The 22,595-nt window shown below is 46.9% G+C and overlaps 1 protein-coding gene across 2 annotated transcripts in view; it reads left to right on the forward strand.

Annotated features, from left to right (window-relative positions):
• Positions 1 to 16,876, forward strand: part of LOC119455647 (RNA-binding protein 42) — a 153,012-nt gene extending 136,136 nt beyond the window's left edge. The window contains exons 5-6 of one of the 2 annotated variants that reach the window (XM_049668926.1): positions 13,515 to 13,745; positions 16,799 to 16,876. In XM_049668926.1, the coding sequence (XP_049524883.1) occupies positions 13,515 to 13,627 (113 nt within the window). In that variant the 3' untranslated portion in view covers positions 13,628 to 13,745; positions 16,799 to 16,876. The remainder of the gene's footprint in view (positions 1 to 13,514; positions 13,746 to 16,798) is intronic. The other variant, XM_049668927.1, reaches the window with a different exon arrangement.
• The last annotated feature ends 5,719 nt before the right edge of the window (positions 16,877 to 22,595 follow it).

A 22,595-nucleotide genomic window follows, 5' to 3' on the forward strand; every position in this document is an offset into this window, starting at 1 on the left:
GCAGAAAGAGGTCTTGACCTGGAGTTCCAGGCAGATACCTCGAAGCCGTGGTGTAGTTAGGTGCCCTTAGCAACTGTGCTACCTAATGCTTGGGTGACGTCCCCCCACCCCCTTTCCCCTCCCTCCTTTTTTTTCTCTTTTCTTTTTTTTTTAAAGGGGCATTAAAGAACGATGTTAAGTCGAGCAAAATTGAAAGATTAAGCTTTTGTAATTACGAATTCGTCATTCGTAACAGCGTTTTGGAAGCGAGAAAATGACGAAAATGGAATGTCGGATCGACGCTACCGGTTGTGGACTATGGTACCTCTCTCGTGTGACGTCAACATGGCTAATTTACAGAGAGCGGCTGCTACGTAGGTCCCGCCACTGCGAACCGCATCGCTTTTCTCTGTTTACAACCGCTGAGCCGCCAGCACCGCCTCTCACTGCTGCGGCCTCCGAAACTTTTATACGGCAACTTGAACCCACTCAGAGCCGCAGAGCTTCAACGACTCACGCAAGCAAAACGCGAAAGAGTTTCTAAAAGACATAACAGTAGCATAGATGGTGGTCACGTGACGATTAAGTCGAATCGTTCGTTTTGGTGCAGGCGGTTCAAATTGAGGAGCAACAGCAATTGCAATTTTCTACGCAACAAAGGGATATATTGGCTCACAGAAAACGATTATAGACTTCTAGACAAATACCTTATCGATCTAGCTCTACCTAATATTATCCTTTATAGTCCCTTTAGTGAGCATCCGAACAAACCCGGCAGGCGTTGTGCCATTTGGTAACACATGGATTCCCACAGTGCCGCGGTCAATTGTCCTCATCCACGTTACAGCGTGTATGTCGGCCTCAGTCGCTGCCTCTTCATATCTTGGTGCTGTCGTCCTTCCCTTTGCATGAGTTGCGAGATGATGAAGTGGGAGCTATGGTGGTTAGATAAAAATAAGGCATTGTGACAGTTCATTACACAAGCGTGTCGCCAAAACGATCGAACATTGCATTCTTCGCTTCGCTAGAACAAAAAACTATATGATCCCCACGGCGACAGCGGCCGCAGCCTATAACGACCAGCGTGTGCAGGGCTCCGTATGCGGCGACCCCGCCGTGGCCTAATAGACCACAGCGAGGTTTGCTGGAATGCTCGTTGCGGTTGTCGCCTACTCTGTAAGGAACGCTGTGTCATTAGTACTCAAAAATCGATACGTAACATCGAGTGGATCCGTAAGATGAGGCCGACTGATACACGTGATCCTTGCGCCTACGGTTCAGTGCATGCGTATGTCAGCTTCGTTATTCTCTTCGTCGGCCTTGCGTAATTCACGGGCATCGCATTGGAATGGCTGACTCATCCATGCGCGCTAAGTGCAAAGGTAAAGAGGCCATATTAATGGATGAACTGAAGCGCAGCATCGCACCACCCTCAGATGCAAGTGATGTTTTGTTCCCGCGAGGGCATTGCGTGTTTATGAGGCAGGCACTTCGGCTCCTCCTAAATTTCCTCCGTGAAACATGGTTGGGGTAGTGAATGGTGAGCCGTGTGGGTCGTCCTGGTTCGGAAAAAGCGCAACGTATTGGGCTTCGTGTCAACTTGTTTCTGATACCTGGTGTTGTTATCTGGACTACGAAATGTGTCGGACCGTATCGTGGTTGATAGGTGGCGTTCAGGCGTAGTAATTGCTAGCAACTTATGCAATATTAGGTCCGTCTGCAGCAATTACACCCTTCTTCCTTATCCTCAATTATCTCGCAGCCACTGTAACTGCTTCGACAAACAACGCCAGGCTCTTCACTGTGCCTTGACTACACTGGACAATCGGCTTTTTACAGAATCCAAAGTCCTTGTAGCCAGGCCTCACAGCCCACGAAGCCACACGAACTCGTCTGCACAGTAGCTCAAGGCGATATGCTGTATTGTAAATACACTGCACTTTGCTATAGTGCATGTCATTTATCTAGACTCTTTTAACTCTTTCTCACTACACCGGCTCCTCCCCACGTTGTCCTCATCAGCCTATTGCCAGAGCTGTCTTGTGGCGGCTGACCCAACCTTATGGCTGCAAATTTCCTAATTTGATCACACCTAATTCTCTGCCATCCGCGACTACGTTTCCCCGCTCTTGGCACCCATTGTGTAACCAACTCATTGATCTTCGCAGTACATATCCTGGTTAACTCAATTTCATTTAATGTCTGTAATGTGTTCTCCCCACCTCTCAAGTATAGCGAACTGAACAAACTCTAGTTGACTTCCCTGCCTTTCTTCCTTTCCATTTCTCTATCTATCTCTGCTTGTATGAGCGGCCATGGGTTCCGACGCAGCAGAGCATATGCTGCAGCTCCTGGCATCTTTGCGAACGCAGAACGTATGAAAATTCACAGCAGAAACAATTGATTAATCTGTCTTTCAGAGGAGTCGGTCCTAACACAAAATGGAAACGTGTTTTCTCGGAAGCACTGCCAGCGTTGTTTCACATTCACAAATACAAGTCCATAAATGTTCACATTCTTATTAATTGCAGTTTCGCTCGAATGGCGAAACCAATGACAGCGATAGCAAGCACGCGAGGCATGTGCTGCTGCGCAGCGTAAGCAGCACCTCGGAGGCTACCAGGCGCCATAGGTATATAATATACCCGACGCGATGGCGAGCGCCTACGTGACGAAACATCGTCGTTTGAGCTCCGGCGACATAGCGCGCGAGCGCCCATACGCATGTTGAAAGGTGAGCAGATGCGCGAAAATGGCGTAAGCCGCGGAGGCGCCACCGTGCGGTGACAGTTGCCGGGGATCACATTCGAAAAATTCACCGACGATTATACGATACTACCGAATGCGAAATTTGAGCGCAGCTCTAGACGTGTTTTCATTCAGCGATATATTTGCTGGCGCGGACAGTCTGTCTCGTGCGGCACGTTGCAAGCGGAGCGAAGTGTGGCGTGACTGCCTCGCTAATCGGGAGATCACGAGAGGCAGCGCGTGGGTGGACGCGTGGGCGCGATTCACAGCAGCCGCCGCGCAGACGCTCATGCAACACTTTGTTTCCATACAGACGACGCGCGCTACTCTGGCGCCATCTCGTAGTCATCGCCGTAGCAAAGCCCGTTTTGTGCGGCACTACGTTTTTCTTCTCACGCTTTCGTCATACCCGTCTCCTCCGCTTTCCTCCTCGCGCTCTCTTCGCTATCGCTGTCTTTCATCCCCCGCTGCGCTTTATTCTTCGCTGTGCTCGTTCGCTCGGTTACGAGGGACACGCCGACGCTCGCCGCAGAGAGCTGCGCTCTAAAGAAAAAGCGCCAGGAACGCCGTCTCCCGTAGACGCTGACTGAGTTAGACCGCAAGACACTTCCAGGCGCTGCCATGTCTGCAATTTTTATAGGTACCCAGGCTGTCTGCCATGTTGTCTACGAAATTAATCTGTGATAAAACAATAGATACCTAACTATCCTCATTGAAACACGTATACGTCATCAAAAGCGTAATTCCGTTAATGAAGCAAACCTTTTTTATGCCTACTTTCCTAACCATTAGGTAGGCACAAAACGGCAAAGTATTGCCATCTCGTGGATGTGCGTGATGATAGCGTGACGTACGCATATGGTACATATTTCCGGTGGAGCACGAAAAAAAAAAAAAAAACCTCCCTGGTAAAATTATGGCGGTGTCAGGTTTGTTTCGAACTGATGACCTCTAGTAACCTGTCTTTCGCCGTAACTCAGTCGTTGCTGGTGCACTTTTCATTGTCATTTCTCGTATTCATATGTCCACGCAGGAGCGCAAATGTGAAAAGGAACAATTAATCAGTGTTGAAAACGATGATTACTGCGGCAATTTCTGCCGTAACATCGCTCGCTGATGCGTGCTAAGCAGTCCTCGGCTAGCGTCACGTGGTACCGCTTCTATTTCATCGCAAAAGACGGGCTTGCTTTCTGGTCTGGAACGCAAACGCTTGCGTCAGCAGACGATCATCTGTGATGCTTACTGCACTGGCCTGAGTTAGGAGCGCCCGATTTTCTTTATTATGTTTATTGGTCTGATCAGTTTATATCTAAGCACCCGTGTGGTCTGCAAGCAACGCTGTTTTCAAAACAAACCAGTAAATTAAGCCTGAAGGTACATAGATTGGACAGACGTTTGCAGCGGTTGCTTAATCGGGAGTTCTTTTCGCCATTCTGCCTTTCTGGCTCAGCGGCTTGGCGGGGAGGCTACGGGAAATATGGGAGGTACTTTTTCTTTTTCTTTTTGCCACTTCGCCGCCGTGTTCAATACTGTCAATATTGTGCACGTTGCGCAGCTCACCAGCGAGCGAATAAGTAAGTAGCAACCAGCAGAGTGAGTATAGGTGTGCCAGTGACAGGGATATATTGAGCCCACGCGGTTTGTTTCGTAAGTGCTTAGCCATCGCGATCCTTTCATTCTTAACGCTGCGACGTCAGGAAGGTTATTATGGGCTTATATACTGCTTGCCGGATACGTGGAGTGGAAAATAGACCTCGCAGCAGCTTTTCTCGCCCGAGGGCTTAAGCCCATTTCAAGCAGGACATCTGTTAAGCATTAAAAAAAAAAAAAAAAGGGATGAAGAGGAAGCAAACGTTAAGGCGAAGAGGAGCGCGGTCGAATGTTTCTCGAAATAAGTTGCTTGAGCGCCCTCGGTGAGGACTGGCCTGTCACCAGCTGATGCACTGGATGTGAGAAATGAATTATCGTGACGTTTAATCGCCTATTAGGAACCGACAGATTACGACTATCTTTGAAAATAGAAGTGTACTGTCATTGCATTTTACCTGTACTAACATCGGTGCTAACATTTGGGACAGGAACTTAAAGGATAACAAAGAAGTTTTAAGAAGTCCATTACCGCGCAACGAGCGAGAGGACCAAAAAAGATACTCGTAACGATAAGAGACTGGAAGACAGCAGTGTTGATTACATAGGACGTTGGGGTTGCCGATATTCCAGTTGAGATTAAGCGGGACTGTGTGAGCTGGGCAGGCCAAGTAATTCGTATAGCAGACATTCGGTGGTCTATTTAGAGTTACAGGATATCTGCCATGGGAAGGGAGGCGCAGTCGAGGACGACGAAGAACTGGAAGGTCTGGCGAAATTAGAAACTTTGCAGGCAAAAAATTGTGCCAGTTTCGAAGAAAGGCCGGGTAATTGGAAATCGTGGGGTGAGAAGGCTTTTGTTTTGCAGTAGACATGAAATAGGCTGGTGATGAGGATCGTATCGATATGGAACGTTAAAATAGGGTACCTCGGCCCATCGCGTACCGAACATTGGCATGTCATGCAGCACTGACTGTCGTTCGTTTCTTACATGCTGTGTACTGTGGTTCATCATCTTTTTTGCTTGAATGATCGCGAACAGCACAAAGCTGCTTCAAGGCGCATTTGTGAGAAACCGTTTTCGCTATGAGGGAGGGAGGCAATCTCCTATTACTGAGCTGATGAACGGACAAACGAAATGTCTTTGGGAGGCAGCCGGTGCAGAAAAATACGCTCGCGGAATGCTTGCACCTTCATTAAATAGGAAACTGAACTCATCTCAGACGCAATAAACAATGTTTCTGCCGGCTGACAGTATCACGCTTGCAGCAAGCCCCCCCCCCTCTCTCCTTTCCTCGTCCCCATCCCTGGAGACTATACCCTGGATCAGCCTCTGCGTTAGCGTGGAGAAGTTTTGCGAGGAATCGATCGCAAAGCGGCGCTGGTTTATACGTCACAAATGGTGTTCGTATAATTCGGTAGGACCCGAACGTATCGGCCAACGTCTCCATTAGTAGGTGCAATCGATCATGTCATTGCGTCATTGCAAGGTATGTAGACTCGTTAAACGTCATGCGTTACGTTTCTTACTTCTTAACACTGGTACTTGCCAGTATACCTGCACTGTGAGACGGGCATCGTCTCGGTATTGAGAACGTGATGGAAGCCGTCGACAGGCTTCGCGTCCACCGTTCCCGCATTGCGTGGGATTCGCACAATTTTTGTTCATTCTTTCTTACTCAACATCCGATATGACTGAAAGAAATTGCGCAGAAAGTATCGACGATGATGGTCAATATAAGCGAATAGCCGAATGCTTGAAGAAAGCTATTCGCTTTATAAAGGCATCATGAGCTTGAAGGCGTATATTTGTTGCTATGGAGGTATTTCGATAGCCTTTTTTCATTGCGCGATTCTGCAGAGAACACAGCCGTTAATCAGCACATCTGTAGCGGTAGTACAGGTTGACTGCACGTTCATCTCGACCAACTGTAATAGTTGGCGTTCGACGAAGAGCGCGCCCAGCAACTCGGTTACGCGACTCCTAAGAAACCAAACCAACAGTCACGTTCTAGACACCTTATGCTACACAGGATCTCGCCCAACACCTACAGCTATGAATGGGCATTTTGCAATGTACCAAACACTCTACAACACATGGTGTGGGGATTCAAGGGGCCACGTGGAACCGTCGGCACCAAGGACCTAACCGAATAGCAGTGGGAGGCTCAGCTAACAAGCCGATCCGTCGAACAAGCCATCTCCCGGACTATGGAGATGTCTCGGGTACACGGCTTCCTGGACTGAGGAGGCTGTCCACCCAGGACGAAGAATTTTCGTCTGCTCTAAATAAAACGTTATATATATATATATATATATATATATATATATATATATATATATATATATATATATATATATATATATATATCGGTTACACGAGGGCACTCGCCCTTCGCGTCGGCGCCTTGGTATCGGCGGTGAAATTCCGGCCACCAACCACCGACCAGGAACACGGGAGAAAGAGCCAAAGCAAGCTATTCGCTTTAACCAAATAAAGAAAAAAAAAAAAAAAAAAAAAAAAAACGTCGCGCCGAAATGGGACCTTGGTAATCCAGCGTTCACCGCAGTACCTTTATGTATCCGAGCACCGAGCATTGCTATAAATAAACTCTGCAGGTACGCTTTCACATCGGGAAAATTTGGTAATATATGTCTAAGTAGGAATGTTTGTTGGGTAGTGGGCGGCCGCTTCCGTGTCTTGACCTGTGTTAGAGCGTCCGGAACGCACCCCGTGTCGTGTTTCGCGTGATGGCAGCTATGAATAAAACTTTGCAAACTGCAGTCTCTCTTCGCCATTATATTTCACATTATATATATATATATATATATATATATATATATATATATAATGTTTCTTTTTCCGTCATTTTATTTTTGTTTTGAATTTCGATGGCGCGTGTCGGATAATTAATTATTCGCCTGCTGTATTGGTGCAGAATTAAAAAAAAAAAAAGAAGGCGCCAGAATTTCAAGCCGCACACAATACAAGAGAAGCATATAGCGCGCACTGCGGCATGCCGTATAGCGGCGGTGATTTATGATTTTTTGTTTCAAAATTTCCGGCCTCAAAGCACGCCTCGCGTTATGTTCGAGTTCGTGACACGAATATGAGGCGGCTTTCTTCTTCTCCCTTTTTTCTTCTTCTTTTTTTTTTTTTTTTCCTGCCGCTTCAAAGTGCAGTGAGCCAAACCACTAAGCACCACCGCGATTGCTACCGCGTATCTATAGCTGTGTTCGTTTGTGCCACGGGCACTTCTGAAGAGTCGCCTGTCCAATAACCTTGGTGGCATAGAGGACGACGCCGTTCTCTCCGCCAGTGTCAAAGGCGCCAGCAATGACAAGGTGTGAAATTTGCATGCACTCGTCCTGTCACCGTATTTTGCGAGAGGCAGTTCGCAGTATAACGGTGCATAAAGCGCCCTGTGGACATCCGCTTTTATGCGTCGTTTCCTGTTTCCTTGCGGCATCACATCGCGTTTTGATATATATATATATATATATATATATATATATATATATATTGTTTTATGACAGGCCGAAAGTCCCCCGTTACATTTGTGACCGCGTTATGTGCGTGCAAATACGGTACTTGCTCAATCTGAAATAAAGCTGGGTTTATACATATTATATATGGATGTGTACGTGCGATGAAACCATTTCAACGTTTAGGAGAGCTATTTCATGTATATGTAAGGGTCTGTGGGCGCTTGGCGGTCTCTCCTTTCTATAATTACTTCTTTTTTTTTGTGTGTGTGTGTGTGTGTCTGGACGTGCCTGCAATAAATATCCTCGCATATGTGCTGGTGACCCCCTAGTCCGCTTTCAGGTTATGCGCAGGCATATGAATACGCGTCGTCTGGGCAACTTAATCCCGCCATATATATTTCCAGCTTTATACAAGCTATATTACCAACACCGCGTATACAGATCGGCATTTGCTCTAAGCGCACTAGCTCCGCGTTCGCGAGGCCACCATGCCGTAAATCTTCCCGACGAAAAACGCTGTTTTTGCTTGATACTTTGATGCAGTAAGAGAAGTGTACCGTTAACCCATTACCGAGAAAACGTAAATGTCAGGAGGATCCTCGTGGTTTGCCGCGTGATCCAAGGCAAAACACAAGCCGTAAGTTTGCGCTGTGCGGCTGTGTGTAGTTTTCTATGCGGAATGCGGAGGCACGCAAGGCCATCGGCGTCAATATGGCGCGTGCTGTGTACTTACTGTTTTGTCAGCAGTGGGAGAACTTCTCGACCGCAGCCATGTTGCTGCACGCTCGTGAGACGTTCAAAACGGCGTAGGGGGGGTGACCAAGTGAGGCGTGCTTTTCCCCCGCATTTACGACGTGTCGGACACGCCGCTAGTTGTCTGCACTGTGCAGTCGGGGCACAATTGCGGTAGTTGCGGTTCCTCACCGAAAGCGTTGGCGCCAGGGACGCATTCAAGCCGTGGTCACAGCGTATACGCGCTGCGTGACGCAAAAATACAAAATGTCCCGCGTGCCGCTTCGGGAAGAAACGGTTAATTGGTTCCCTGTGGCTGCCGCAGGCAGTAGCAGCCAAAAGCAGGCCCGGCGATTTATTGCTTGATAGGTTCAGTGACTATGCAGCTACCCCTCCTATATATGGCATCTGTAGGCGAAACGTTTGCCCAGCCATTTCCCTCGATGTTGACGAGTGTTGTCTGTGTCGCTTTGCTTATCGCGGTTAACTGAAAATTCGCTAGAGTCTCTTATGCTACGCATCCACCTGCAGTCTCCGAACTCGTCTGATTTCTTTCCGACAGTTGTTTTGGAGTGTGTGCCCCCGCTCGAAATGAATACAATGGCATCTGCCCCTTCATGTGGCCCCATACCCTTGACGAAGGCCCGCCGTGTGCACATGTCTGGGGAGAGTGCACTGGCAGGAATCCAATTAAGTTCGCGCGCAGGTGCAGTGGTGTCACAGACATTTCGCGGGTTATTCTCAGAATCATTTCAAGGGCACAACGGGTTTTGTACAAAGTACGTGAGGGTGCATATACGTTTGAAGACCCTATAGATACAGCAAGCTTTCTGGTTGTTTAATAATTTGGTCTATTTTCTCGTGGGCCTGAAGAAACGAACCATCGAACACGTTGGGCACTGCGTGCCCTCAATGCGACGTTCATTGGATCCCTATACAAACCACAGCAAACCTGCTGGAGTTCAAAAAAAAAAAAGTTGTACCATGGCCACATCCGTCGCTGGTCCAGAAAGCTATCTGTGCGCGCTATGCTGCTTGTTGAAATGCACCAGCTGGAGGGATCGTCGGTGGACGTTCTGTGTGTCCTCCTGCGTGCGCGCAGTTCTCACTCTTTGCCCGTTGTTTGTTCTCCCTCTTCCTTACACAGGGTTTAGATAGCAAACGGGACTCTCGTCCGGTTGGCCTCCGTACCTTTTCTCACTTTGCTTTCTCTCGCCCATCTATTATCCGTGTTATTAAGGTCAAAGCTTTATATGGCTCATGAGTCAGTCGACCTTGAGCGAAAACGCGTCGACGACCCGAAAGGTACAAAAAGGCCACGAACCCTCGACCTCTGGTGGGAGTCGAACCCACGAACATAGGTGGGAGTCAAACCCACGACCTTTGGTGTTAATGAAGGTGTGGTTAATTAATTAAGGCACATTTAATTATGGTACAGTTAATTAAGGCACTCGAACCCACGACTGTGGGTGGGCGTCGTACCCTCGGCCTTTAGAACTAAGAGGGACGACTAAGGGAAATACACTTAATGAATTAAGGAGGATGATAAGCGAATTAAGAGGATGATTAAGCGAATTAAGAGGGATGACTAAGCGAATTAAGGGGGATGTGTACGTCATGTGTCCGTCTTTAATGCATCGGCACTTGGGCTTTCGCCTTCAAGTCGTCTTAGGGATAACATGAGAGACCCTGTTAATTTTTTTATGTGAAAGTTATGCGGAATTTGCAGGGAACTTGTATAGATCCCGTGAGAACCACACGGGATGCGGAACTGAAAACATATGGAACTAAACGGGGAACTTTTCCGTGGAGAAGCTGCTGCAGCTATATCCCTATTGCAAAAACCAGCGTCTTCCAGTGCCTTGCAGTGTGAAACCAGCGCGTTTTTTGACACTGGATGGCACTGGGGACGCTGGCGCACGCTGGGAGTCACTGCGACACTGGTGAGATCGCTGGATAATAGCTGGGTCACACTTGACGAGGCGCTGGTTTCACTGCTATGACGCTGGGGCGCACTAGTGTGCGCTGTACACGCGTTCGTGGTCGCTGGAGTTCGCTGGCTCGTACTGGAGACTGCGCTGGTTTCGTTTGTGCCGCACTGCCGGAGGCGCTGTTGAATATGAAATGCTTGATACAATTTTATGGGCATCTCCTGTCCAAAAAACAGACTCTTGTCCTAAATAGCGCTATAATTTGGAATCATAAATGTCTGTTTCGTGTCGGTGGTGTTGCAGCTTGGAATAAACGTGCGTGAGCTAGCCCATCCATATGCGACACTTCAGATCACTTTCGCTTTGTACATTTCCCTTTTGACTGTGCGGATAGCTGTATTCGTGACCGAAATTACGCAAACGCAGATAACGCCTCGTTTTCTATTGGTTGGACGCAATCGATGAATGCGAGTTGTCGCAGTGTTGTACAGTCGACACGAAGCCCATCAGCCGTTCAGGCGCGTTTGAACGGACCTTAGGAAGCCTGCCGCTGATTGATATTATCGCACCGACAACAAAGCTGCTGCGGCGATTCGTGCGCTTCCATTTTCCCTGGTGCACTAAAAATAATAGTTAAAAGGTTCTGAAGCTCAAATACAAACATTTTCGCATTCGCCAGGTACCCACACCGAGATCGTTCGCTTCAACCGAAGGTTAGGCCTACCGTACCCGCCGAGTCCGTCTACACTCTATCGGCCCGTCTGGGCTGAGGAATCAACAAGTCTAACGAGGATAAATCACTCTGTAGTTCAGTTTTCTCATCGGTGTTTTTGAACAGACCATTCTTTCGTGTGTACAGTGTCAGCACAACAAGCGATGAGCGCCGATATGAAGCGTTATAAACATACCTATATGTGCTGTCGCCGAAGGCTGCCAGCCGCATTAACCAACCGCTTCTCTAACGGAGATATGTGACTAAACATACGTGTCGATTGTAAAGCATTGTCGAGCTATGAAATGTTGCATCACCTTTGCGCGAAGAATAAGAAACAGCTGTCAAAATCGGCAGTAACAGCCCGTACAACATCCCGGGTCGGCGGTTCATTTAAGGCTTTTTTCGTAGTTAATATACCAATCGCAAAATCAAATCAGTGTTGCAGTACTTCCAGGCATACTGTGCAACAAGGACAACTTTTTCGTTCTGATGGAGGCGTAAGTTTCAGTTGAAGGCGATATCGCTCTACCATGTCTGAGCGAGACGTCTGCGCAAAAGCAGCAACTGTGTCTGCGCGTTGACATTACAAAATATGAAACGATATTCACGAATCGGCGTGGGCTTTGGTTTGGCTCATGGATCTTTAAACCGACATATTTTGCTGGTATTGAATGGACTTGTCAACCACCAAAATACCTGGGCGTTCCATTGGATGCATATAAGTCAAGTGCACGTTACTGTGGAGAACGTGTACCAACCCTAAGACGCTATGCCCAAACATTCGTTCCACATAATCTCTCAGTCTTTGGAAGAGCTAAAGCGTGCAATTTATTTTTGGCAACAAAACTCTTCTATGTGCTGCAAATAATTCCAGGGTTCCAGGGTTTACATACAGCAGTTTCACCGAATATTTGCAACCTTTATTTGGTCATCCTCTTATGAGCCAATGAGGCGTGACAATATTTTCAGACCAGTTAGTGCAGGCGGTCTTGGCCTGGTTCACCTTTATGTTAGACAATTAGTGTCTCGTTTCATCTTTTTTCGAGACTGTTCTCACCCATTACTTCGGGCATTCTTGCAAATTAATCTCGTTAAAGTTTTACCAAATTTAGTAATTTCGACAAATTTTGCTTCACATCCATATTTGCAGGGATTCATGCGTGAAGTGTGGCTCTCGGTGCGTTTTCTTGCAGTGAGGTTCTCAAATGAGTACTTATTCTCTATCTCAAGGAAAAATCTGTATAATGATCTAATTGATATGCTTTTTAAACCTCCGTTATACCGATCGGTGTACATCGGCTTACCTGGAGATGACGTCCTTACACCGGTCTGTAAAATGCCTATTCCTCCACACACTAAAACATTCTTCTTCAAAGTGCACACTGAAACGTTACCTGTTAAAACCTGGTTAAATAGGAAAGACATCTTTGTATCTTCGATAAACTGTCGTCTCTGTAATGTACCGGAAACCATAGAACACTGCTTTATTGATTGCAAGGACGCCATATTGTTTTGGGACGTTCTCCAAAGGACTTTAAAAAAGGATCTTGATATAAATGCTTATACAATACGGTATCTGATACCACCTCAATGTGAAGATGTGCCTTTTGACATGCTCCTACTTATGGCGTTACACAGTTTATGGAAAACTCGCATGCTAGACCGGAATGCAGAACCAATTGTATCTTCGAAGTCACATTTCATTCGGATGATTTCACAACTGAAAGACTTTTATTATCAGCGAGACTCCCAACCAGACTGGTATCCATTGTTGATGCAGTGTATCCTTTTGCCTCCCTTTTAGAGAACTCTTACTGTAATAATTGTACTGTGAAGTGTTTGATTTGTGCTTGTAGACGCGGCTAAGACTGTTTTGGCCGCTATGAAAATATCTTACGCATGTACGTTTTATATTCGTAATAAATACCATGAAAGAAAAAAAAATCGGCGTGGCGTAGTGGTAAGATACCTGGATTGGGATCTGTAGGTCGGAGGTTCGAATCCTATCGTTTTTTTTTTTACTTTTTCTTTCATTTTTTATTGCATTACAACGCTCTCTGTTTCTTTCTGTATTCGAAAAATATATATAAGGTAGCCAGGCACCACGTATTTCTCGCTCTAGAGCTGCATTTCGCACTGCAGTACCCCATGCCCAGCGCCTCCCAGTATGCCGCGCCTTGCCAGCGTCCCAGCATCCAGCGTTCGACACTGGCCCACAATCAGGCATGGCACTGGACACTGGGTTTTGCAATAGGGATGGCTGTGATTGTGTACTGTTCACTATGTACCGGCTTGACGAGGTTTCTTTTTCTGTTTTTCTCGTGCGTGCGCAGGCAAGTACGTGGGCAGCCGTCCGATCAAGCTTCGCAAGAGCACGTGGCGCGAGCGAAACGTCGACATGGTCCGGAAAAAGACCAAGGAGCGCGAGCGGCTGGGCCTCATCTAGGCGCTCGTTCGCCGCTCCTGCTTCCGCCGCCGTCCTCTTCTCTCTGTTATATATACTACGCTTGGCCTATGCCTGTGCGGGACGGAACAGCCGACCGGATGCCGGCAAGCCAGGTGGCGTGAGTTTCCTGCGCCGTCTTCTGTAGAGAAACACGCGGAGAAAGGACGCAGTCGAAATCGCATTCTTATGCCGTTGATGCAAACAATGGACATTCGTCCCACGAGACCACCGGACTATGATTCTTGGCTCCATGGGACCGACCATTGAGCACTCCTGGTGTACCTTCGTCATCAATATGAAAGGGACGAGCGTTTCTTTTTTTTTTTTATCTACGATAACTCGTTGTGCATTGGTTCTAATCTAGGAACTTGATACTTAACAGTAGGTTTTCCTGATTAAATTTTTAGTATCATTGAACACATTTATGGAGGGCATGTGCGTTTAGACCCTACGGGCGTTTGAAATAATTATATGTGCCATTTCATATTGATGACGACTGTACATCGCCGAAACCGCCCTAAATTTTATATATTTAATCGTTTATGCTTCGGGAAACATTCGAATTAAAAAAAATTCGTTGGTGCCGTTAGTAGCAAAAGTAACACGTATGCGAGGTGCATTCGTGCGAAGCGCGAGTGCTTTAGTTGTATGCCATTTTTGCGACGTCGCAATTGATGTCTGGCTTGCGCGAGTCATTCATGAAGACATTTTTCGTGTGAAGCATATGTCAGACTTCTCTGTGTGCCATACACGAGTCAGCTCAAGTGCGCATTTTGCCTACGTGTGTTTCGAAGATGCGCTGGTCTCTGGAATTCTAATACAGTGTCTCTCTTTTACTTCGAACACTTTCGTTTTTAAAGCATACAAGGATTACTCGAATTCCGTCACTACAGATGAATTATCTGCCCAGGCGGGCATAGTTTATACGGAAAATCAAAGCAGTCCATGGGATAATTAAACTAATTGCATTAAACGAGTAATTTGACGCCAGTCTTTTTCGGTCTACATGGCCACCCTTAAATGCAGAAACACGACACTAGACTTTTATGACGATTCCCTTCGGCTTTCCAATATAAACATGTGCCATTAAGTTGGTAGCTATGAAGTGAATTAAAATATAGCTACCAACTTAACTGCACATGTTTATACTGTAAAGCCGAAGGGAATCGTCATAAAAGTCTAGTTTCGTGTTTCTGCATTTAAGGGTGGCCATGTAGACCGAAAAAGACTGGCGTCAAATTACTCGTTTAATTATACGCACACGTCACCATCAAACGCGGCTCTCTGTCCAACCCCTGTGGTAACGTAAAAGCGTCGAGTAAAATGAAGCTGCCGTCGCTTTGTCTCTCTTCCCACTATCGTAATCGGATTGGAGCTTTGCTCAACTGCCGCTCGGATTCACTTCAGCAGCAGGGGCGAGACATACCGCTTTATCGCGCCGTATAGCCATGGTTCATTTTTTCGCCGGCCTATCAAGTCACAGGGGACTTTCACTGCGAGCCGCATTTCGCAGTGCTGCATGCGTAATCACGGAAATTAAATGAGCAGTCTGACGCCATTTATTTCCGTTTTTATGGCCGTTTGGAAGGGTACAAACACGGAACTAGACTTTTGTGACCATTTCCTTCAACTCTCCAATATAAGCACGTGACGTGAAGTTTCCAACTATGGAGGTAATTAAAGTAATTGGCTTAATTAGTTATTGGCATGGAGGAAGGAAACCCCAGTAGAGACCCTGGCCAGCACGAACGTATTGGAGAAGGTGTGGCGGAAGTCACGTGATGTTTTTGGCAAAGGAGCACTGGGACGGGTACCCCAAGTGTCAACGATGCCATGACAACCGCGCTCCTGAAGCTTTCGCTGCTGCTCTCGGTCTCTGAAAAGTGAGATACGATTTTTCCGCCGGTGTCTTTCCCGCAGCACCTTTTGTTCGCGAGAAAAGCTGACTTTGGGGTGGGGTGTGTAAGCTTGAAAGTTGGGTTTTGGGTCTGTGAGTGTGAGTGTCGGCCAGCAACAGATACGCTCAAGCAATCACGGCTCGAATCTTCGTTGTCTTCTTCAACGTGCCACGGAAAAACACAGGAGCGCGTCTGCTTCGCTAAAACTGCTGCAGAAGTTTTGTAGGCTTTGTTTTGACGAGCGTCGGGAGCACACACTTCTGGCGGCTCATAACAATGCAAGTTCAAAGTTCGCGCCCGTCTGCTCCGGCGAGCTGCAGAACCCCTGATTGGAGGCGCAAAGAGAAGTGGCACACCAACATGGCTGCACTTCCGGCTTCAAAAAAGTGACGTCAGGGCCTCTCCTGTTTTGTTTCCTTCCTCCATGGTTATTGGATTGCCTTGTTTTCTTGTTTGTTTTGTAGTAAATGATGTCTGTCTGGACAGATAATTAATGTCTACTGACGTGATTCAAGTAACTTTTGTGGACTTATATAAAGAAAGTGTTCGAAGTGTAAAAAAGAAAAGGTATGCTTGTGTGCTGCATCAAACAGTGACCACTTTTGCTTTCTTAATTGCTACATGTGCCGTAGGCAAATTATAAAAAATATTCGAATTAAATTCTATTAACTGATCGCACTTAGTGATCTGTTGTGGAAGTGATGCCCGCCTCTTCAAGTAATCTAACCGAAGCAGCGGAAATGCGCTCGCAGGCGTATTTTTTTTCTTTCAAAAATATGTAGCTTGAAAGAAAGAAAAGAAAGAAAGAAGCAAACAAACAAAAAGCGCCCTTCAGGTCGTCCACAGCTGTCATCGCCTTCGTAGAAATAAGTGTGTAGATCAAAGGAAGACAAGTACGCGCCGGTGATAAAATGAAGCTTCTTTATCTACAGCAAGTCTCACGTAGAACATCCGGATATATTTTTCTTATGTTATCATTCTGTGAGTGCGCGGCCCGGTAAAATATAAGCTTCTTGGGGTAATGTGTAGTTTGTTCTGCTCGGTTTATGTGCGAGCAAAAAAGACAAAGTAAAACTGTGTGAGAAAACCGTGATCGCGTACGTCTTAGGGCTTCCATTCCTAGACACACGACTTTATTCGCTGTCCACTGCAGCTGCGCTTTAAAATTCAAGTACTTATTTGCCGCTAGTCTTGCTGTTTTTGGTTTGTTACGAATGCCAGTTCACCGGTCATTTCCATTTTTTCTTGTCTTCTCTTTTCCACGCGCTAACAGGAGCAGCGGAGGAGTGTCGGAGGCGGACCTTTTCTTCTGTACCATAAGAACACTGTCCTTGTTTGTTTCTTTGTTTTTATCAATAAATGTTTTTTACGTGTGATACCTGTCGTGCCTTTTTTCCGTCTATCCAAAATTGGTGCGACTGCGTTAGTGCCAATCCTGCAAACACGACAAGCCAAAAAGCTCGTTTCTCTTCTAATTTTCGACTCCGCCCTGTTTCACCTTTGTTCAGGAATATTTCAGCTTGTAAACATTTTCATGTTTCAAATGAATGCTTTGTGGCAATTCTAGCTTAACCTACTGAGACCCGGAAGAAAAAAAAAAGCCCAGTAATACAATAGCTTTTCAAGTCTATCCTTATAGCAGGCAGATACATCTGGCGAACTTTAAAAACTGATTGTTTGTTCATATACCATGGTTAGATGCGCAAAGCAAAACTTTCACGTAGGTAGATGAAAGTGATCGTCTCGACTTCTTTGTTCAAATGGAGAACGATTTTTTTTGTTGGTTGTCTACGGGGGTTATACGAGTTCACTTCATTAACTTGGTATTATTTGCCTAACTCGTATATAGATAAAATATGAAACGTCGTGGAGGGTTTTAAGTTCATGCTGCATCCTGCATTGCAGCGTGAGTTCACGTCATTTAAAGCGTGCTTGAGCGAACAGATTCATCGAAAAGTGACGGAAACTTGGCCTGCGTGTGAAAGGAGTAGGTACGGTGGGGAAGTGGGTCGCTTGCGAAACTGCGTAAGTGTGAGGGATGTGTTCATTTTATATGTCCTCTATATATAAATCTAGTGCAGCTGCGTATCTGGCCGCTCCATGTTGTTTTAGAGCGAACGCGGAGCGCAGCGGGGGATGACAAAAGCAGCGAGAGCGAAGACAGCGCATGGAGGATGATACAATGGAACCATGAGGCGGAGGAGGAGGGTATGGCGAAAGCGTGAGAAGAAATGCGTAGTGCCGGGCACGACGAGGCTTTCTGGCGGCGATGGCTACGAGATGGCGCCAGAGTAGCGCGCGTCGTCTGTGTGGAAACGAAGCGCTGCATGAGAGGAGGTTGTCTGCGGCGGCTGCGGTGAATTGCGCCCACGCGTCACCCATGCGCTTCCGCTCGCTGTCTCCCGATCAGCGAGGCAGTCGCGCCACACTTCTCTCCGTTTGCAATGTGCCGCGCGAGACAGATTGCCTGCGCCAGCCAATATCTTGTGAAATGAGAACACGTATGCAACTGGGCTCAAATTTCACATTAAGGAGTATCGTAATCGTTGGTGATTTCTTTTTTCTTACCTCTATCGAACCCTCATAACCCCACATACAATGTATGATGTGACCCGCTGCGTTTTCAGTAAATTGTGACAATAAGCGAAACATCAACGGCGTAGTGGTCCTGCAGTTTGTGAACGTGAGATGACTGTGAAGTAGGGTTTGCCAATATTCGAAAATTTCGAACATCGAATCCAATTCAATTTGGTCTTCGAATCGAATAGTCTTTATTCGTAAATACGAATATTCTTCGACCAGTTTTCGGATATTTTAAATCTTCATGCTGTGCGCGATGAAACAAAAATGGAGCAATAGTGCAATAAATTTTACCCTGGCGCTCGTAGTGAACATTAAGCGCGGGAGGTTACATAGTGAAACAGGCTACTGATGCAGGGAGCTAGACCTTTTTGGCTAAGTCACTATCATTCGCACTCACCGAAGAGTGCTGATTATGCGAACAAACTGCTTCTTTGTTTCAAAAGCTCTTTTGTGCTTCTAATACAAACAGCGCTTCGTAATGTGCAATGTAGTGACATAAGCTTGCTCACGTTGCTAATGTGCAAGGATATGAACGTAGTTTTGTATTAATGGTGAAAATGGTTCTTAATTATTTGAAAATTATTCGCGTTGTACTTGCTATTCGACTTGTGTCTGGAACTATTTGATTCGTATTTGATTTGGTCTCGAAAATTCGTGCACCCTTACAGTGTGAAGCACTGCCCGGCCAGCAAAGGTAAGTAATGTTTAAGTGGATCTCACGACGTTCACAGTTTCCGGTGCGAAATATCTCCGTCAGTTTCTGGATTACTCGTTCGTATGAATGAGCAATATTTGTGATCGTCTCTATTTTCAGGTGTACAACACGGTCTACTGTTAAAGGGTACTTCGAATTAGTATTAAAACCAACGTAGTTCGAACGTATGTTCAACTTCATAGAGAAAAAATGTTTGACGTGGCGCGTTAAGTAGAGTTATGATGGTGCAAAATATTTACGAGGCATCAGTGTCAAAACTAAGCTGTAATCATCCGAAATAATACTGTGTGCTTTTGAACAGGGGGCTGTACTGCAACATCGCTAGCATTGCCGGTTAATACGCTCCGCGATTCCACGGCGTTTCGTGGCGGGGAAGCAGCGTCATTTTAGAAACTTGTACCACATAAAAGCAATAAAAGGCACATACAGAACAGCTCACGCTGTTTCAGGTGGCGCTGAAACGTTTCCTTTGAGTAGCTGTCCTAAATTTTGTTTTTCTTTTAATTTTTGAAGGCATGTGTGTGTTTGTTTCCTTCTAAGTCATCGTCCGTTTCGTTGTATCACTACTGCAGTGACACCTAAATATTCTTTGGTGTTTGGTGCAAAGCGATTCTCCCGCTTCTTTACGTTACTGCGGCATTATACTCGAGTGACAGAATAGCCGCGAAATGACTTCTCCTAACATCGCTCTTTGAGCGGTACTGCCGCGAGTCGCTCAGGCGCCCCACATCTGTGCCACATCTCCGCGCACTCGAGCTAATACACGACGCAAACAGCTGTCTTTACCCGTCCGTCTACCGCAAGTACGGAATTGCTCCAGACCGGAAAATAACGTCAGAAATATCCCCAGTGCTTACGCTGCATCGTTGACAAGCGCCCGGTATAATGGGAGCCTTTAAGAGCCCAGCACTTTCCGGTAAACGCGTGGCGGCGCTCACGGGTGGGCCCATCTCGGGCCGCACTTCGGCCGCGCCCTCGAACTATGTGTTCCGCTGCCGCACCGCTTCAGCGTTGGCTCGGTGCCGCGAGCAGAGCTTCGCTGAGTGGAGACCAAAATGCGATGCGATGAAAGAAAAGGGACGAGCCTACCACTTGGCAGGCCACGAGCGGCGAGATTGATGGGGAGCTGCTTACGTCAACTGGCAGTTGCAGTCCCGTGGCGCACCCGCATTTGTTGGCGTGCTAACTGCGTCTCACCTTTTACGCCTCGGCTATCATCGATGGACATTACAGCCCGCGCCAAGAATCGCGTGCCCTTTGTTTCCATGCTGCTGCTGCTGCTTGGTCAACGGAACGCGATTCCGTGTAGCGAACGGAAGCCGGAGCAGCTGCCACAAACACTTCGTCATCCTGGAGCACCCGGTGCGTCGGCAAGAACGTGCGGGCTGACAAGGGGCCACGAGTTTCTTTCGCCAAGAGGGAGACGCGAATAGCTTGCAATGCTCGTTCTCTGTATAGTGATCGCTTTTGTTGATCGATTGCTGCAGCGTGGACAACATCGTCGTTAGGAAGGGTAAGCGAAACGCAGGCTAAGTGAGTACCGAGAAGGCTTGAGAGGTTTTCATCGGTTCGCTAGTCGGGGATTGCATAAGCGCGTGCGAAGGTGTTGCTCCCTACACATGTGCTTCGCATCTCGTGTGCCTCGCATGAGATGTTGAGGCACGCGCGGTCGTCAGGGTCGTCGATCCCCGTTTCCCGCGCGGTGAAACGGAGCGTCTCCATAGCGTAGAGGTCGTACCATGTCTCTCTCTAAGGCTGGAGGAAGTCATGGTTAAGAGGTCAGTTTGCAGAATAATATAGTTTTCGGTGGGGTAAGGCTTCGTACGTAAGCCGGAAGTTTGTTTAGCCGTGGAGTTCAAGTTACATTTTGTTTCTCGCAGTCAGAAATGTGTCAGTCAGTTCGCACTTGTCGCACTTGTATTTGTCAGATGTTATAGTTCCTCTGTCCCTCTCTGTGTCGTTAGTCTCGCTTTCCTACTCAAATATAGAGATTTCTTAGAGAAAAGAAGCTTTGTGCTTGGGCATTGCGTACTACGGCGTGCAGATGCAAAATTTCCGCGAGTACTTAATGGTTAGAAGGCTTTTTTTCTTGTTTTTCTTTTTCAAAAGAACAAGGAAACTTGGGGAAAACGAAATCGTGGTAAAAATTGAATTGTACTTTCATTGGCTCAGTGGTAGAAAACAAATGAACAATAACAATAATTTGCTTCACGTAATGATGTCCAAGTGCTCAAACAGACTGCTCGTCTCTATTGAACCACACAAAATAAATCTGAAAGTATAGGCAAGAAGTCAGTGCATGTAAGAGTCACTGTCACTGGATGGGATAAAGTCCGCAGGTTCATTGTTTCAAATTAATTATAAAAATCATGGCTTTTACGTGCCAAAACCACGATATGATTATAAGACACGTCGTAGAAGGGGACTGCGCATTAATTTTGGCCACCTGGTGTTTTTCAACCTGCACCCAATGCATGGTACAAGGGTGTTCTTGCATTTGAATTTTCGCGCCCCATCGAAAGGCGGCATCCGCGGCTGGGATTTTATCCCGCGCCCTCGGGCTTTGCAGCGCAACACCAAAGTCACTATAGGTTTATTCGATTCAGTCAAGTTTCTCTGCACCTATAGGCCTTCGATTCCCCGAGGTACAGAGTTGCAGCCTGCACCCTCGTGCTCGATTGCACGGAGTGCAAGGTAAGGTGCCGCCGTGGTGCAGTGCACCCTGGAGCCTTGCAGTGAGTGGACGCAGTCCGGTACACCATAACTGGCACAACCTGCACCTCTTCATTTGTGGTGCCCTGCACCTTTTCTGAATCGAACAAACCTTATGCTACCAGGGTGGGTTTGGATCAAATTGTCTCTTGCGTTTACGGCAGTATAGCACTACACATTTTTTTCTCTCTTGTTCGCTTGAGACCCTATCGCAAAGCTTTGTATGTGCATTTCCGAACTAAGTCTGGTTCTGCTGGGAGACGAGGGTATTTCCAGCCACAGTAGTTATATCTGTTATTTGTTAATTGGTGCAAAGCATGCAGTTGGCCCCAAAGTCAATACATCTGTGTGCCTTGCCGAGCTCCGTGTTGCAGCCCTTGACCAATTGTTCATGAAATAGCCATAAACAGGTGAAGTTCAAAGCTCACCGGAAATTTTGTGATTCATCGTTTCCGAAGCCGCACAACGCCACCTATATAGTAGGCGGGTACTAATGCTAATTTTGTACGCTTTTAAATAGGCCACGCCTTGGCCACTATGAATTAATGCAGTAGAACGCATACTCGATTTTAAAGCAAATAGCTCTCCTTGACTCCACCCGTTTTCATGGTCGGTGGCCGGAGTTATCTCCGCTGATAGAATGAGAGGGTGGCGTCGTAGAGAGGACGGCAGGGATGTCGCGGAGGCGGTGCCAGCGAACAGAAAGGTCGCTGAGGGGAATGGAAAAGTACCGTTGTCTCCGGACCACGCTGTTTGGTCGAAGAGGCGCTGACGTTACAACAGAGCTATAGGTGAGCCTTGCGAGTCGGCGAAGCAACGTGGCGCAGGGTGTTGCTGCATTGAATGTGGAAGAAAAGGAAGAGAAGCTAGAAAAGTGACGCGAGCTTCGGGCGTCAATGGGAGGCCACCGTGACCGGCGAGGAACAGGTGAAGAATTTTGTGCCAACGACTCTCGCAGATAGTTTAACGGATTTAGACAGCTATTAGCTTACTTTGACAATCATGGCACGTTTTTCTCGTGTAATTCATCTCGTGAAAGCCCCGCCCCGTTCCACAATTC

Source organism: Dermacentor silvarum, chromosome 6 (assembly GCF_013339745.2).
Source record: "Dermacentor silvarum isolate Dsil-2018 chromosome 6, BIME_Dsil_1.4, whole genome shotgun sequence".
Taxonomy (NCBI): Eukaryota; Metazoa; Arthropoda; class Arachnida; order Ixodida; family Ixodidae; genus Dermacentor; species Dermacentor silvarum.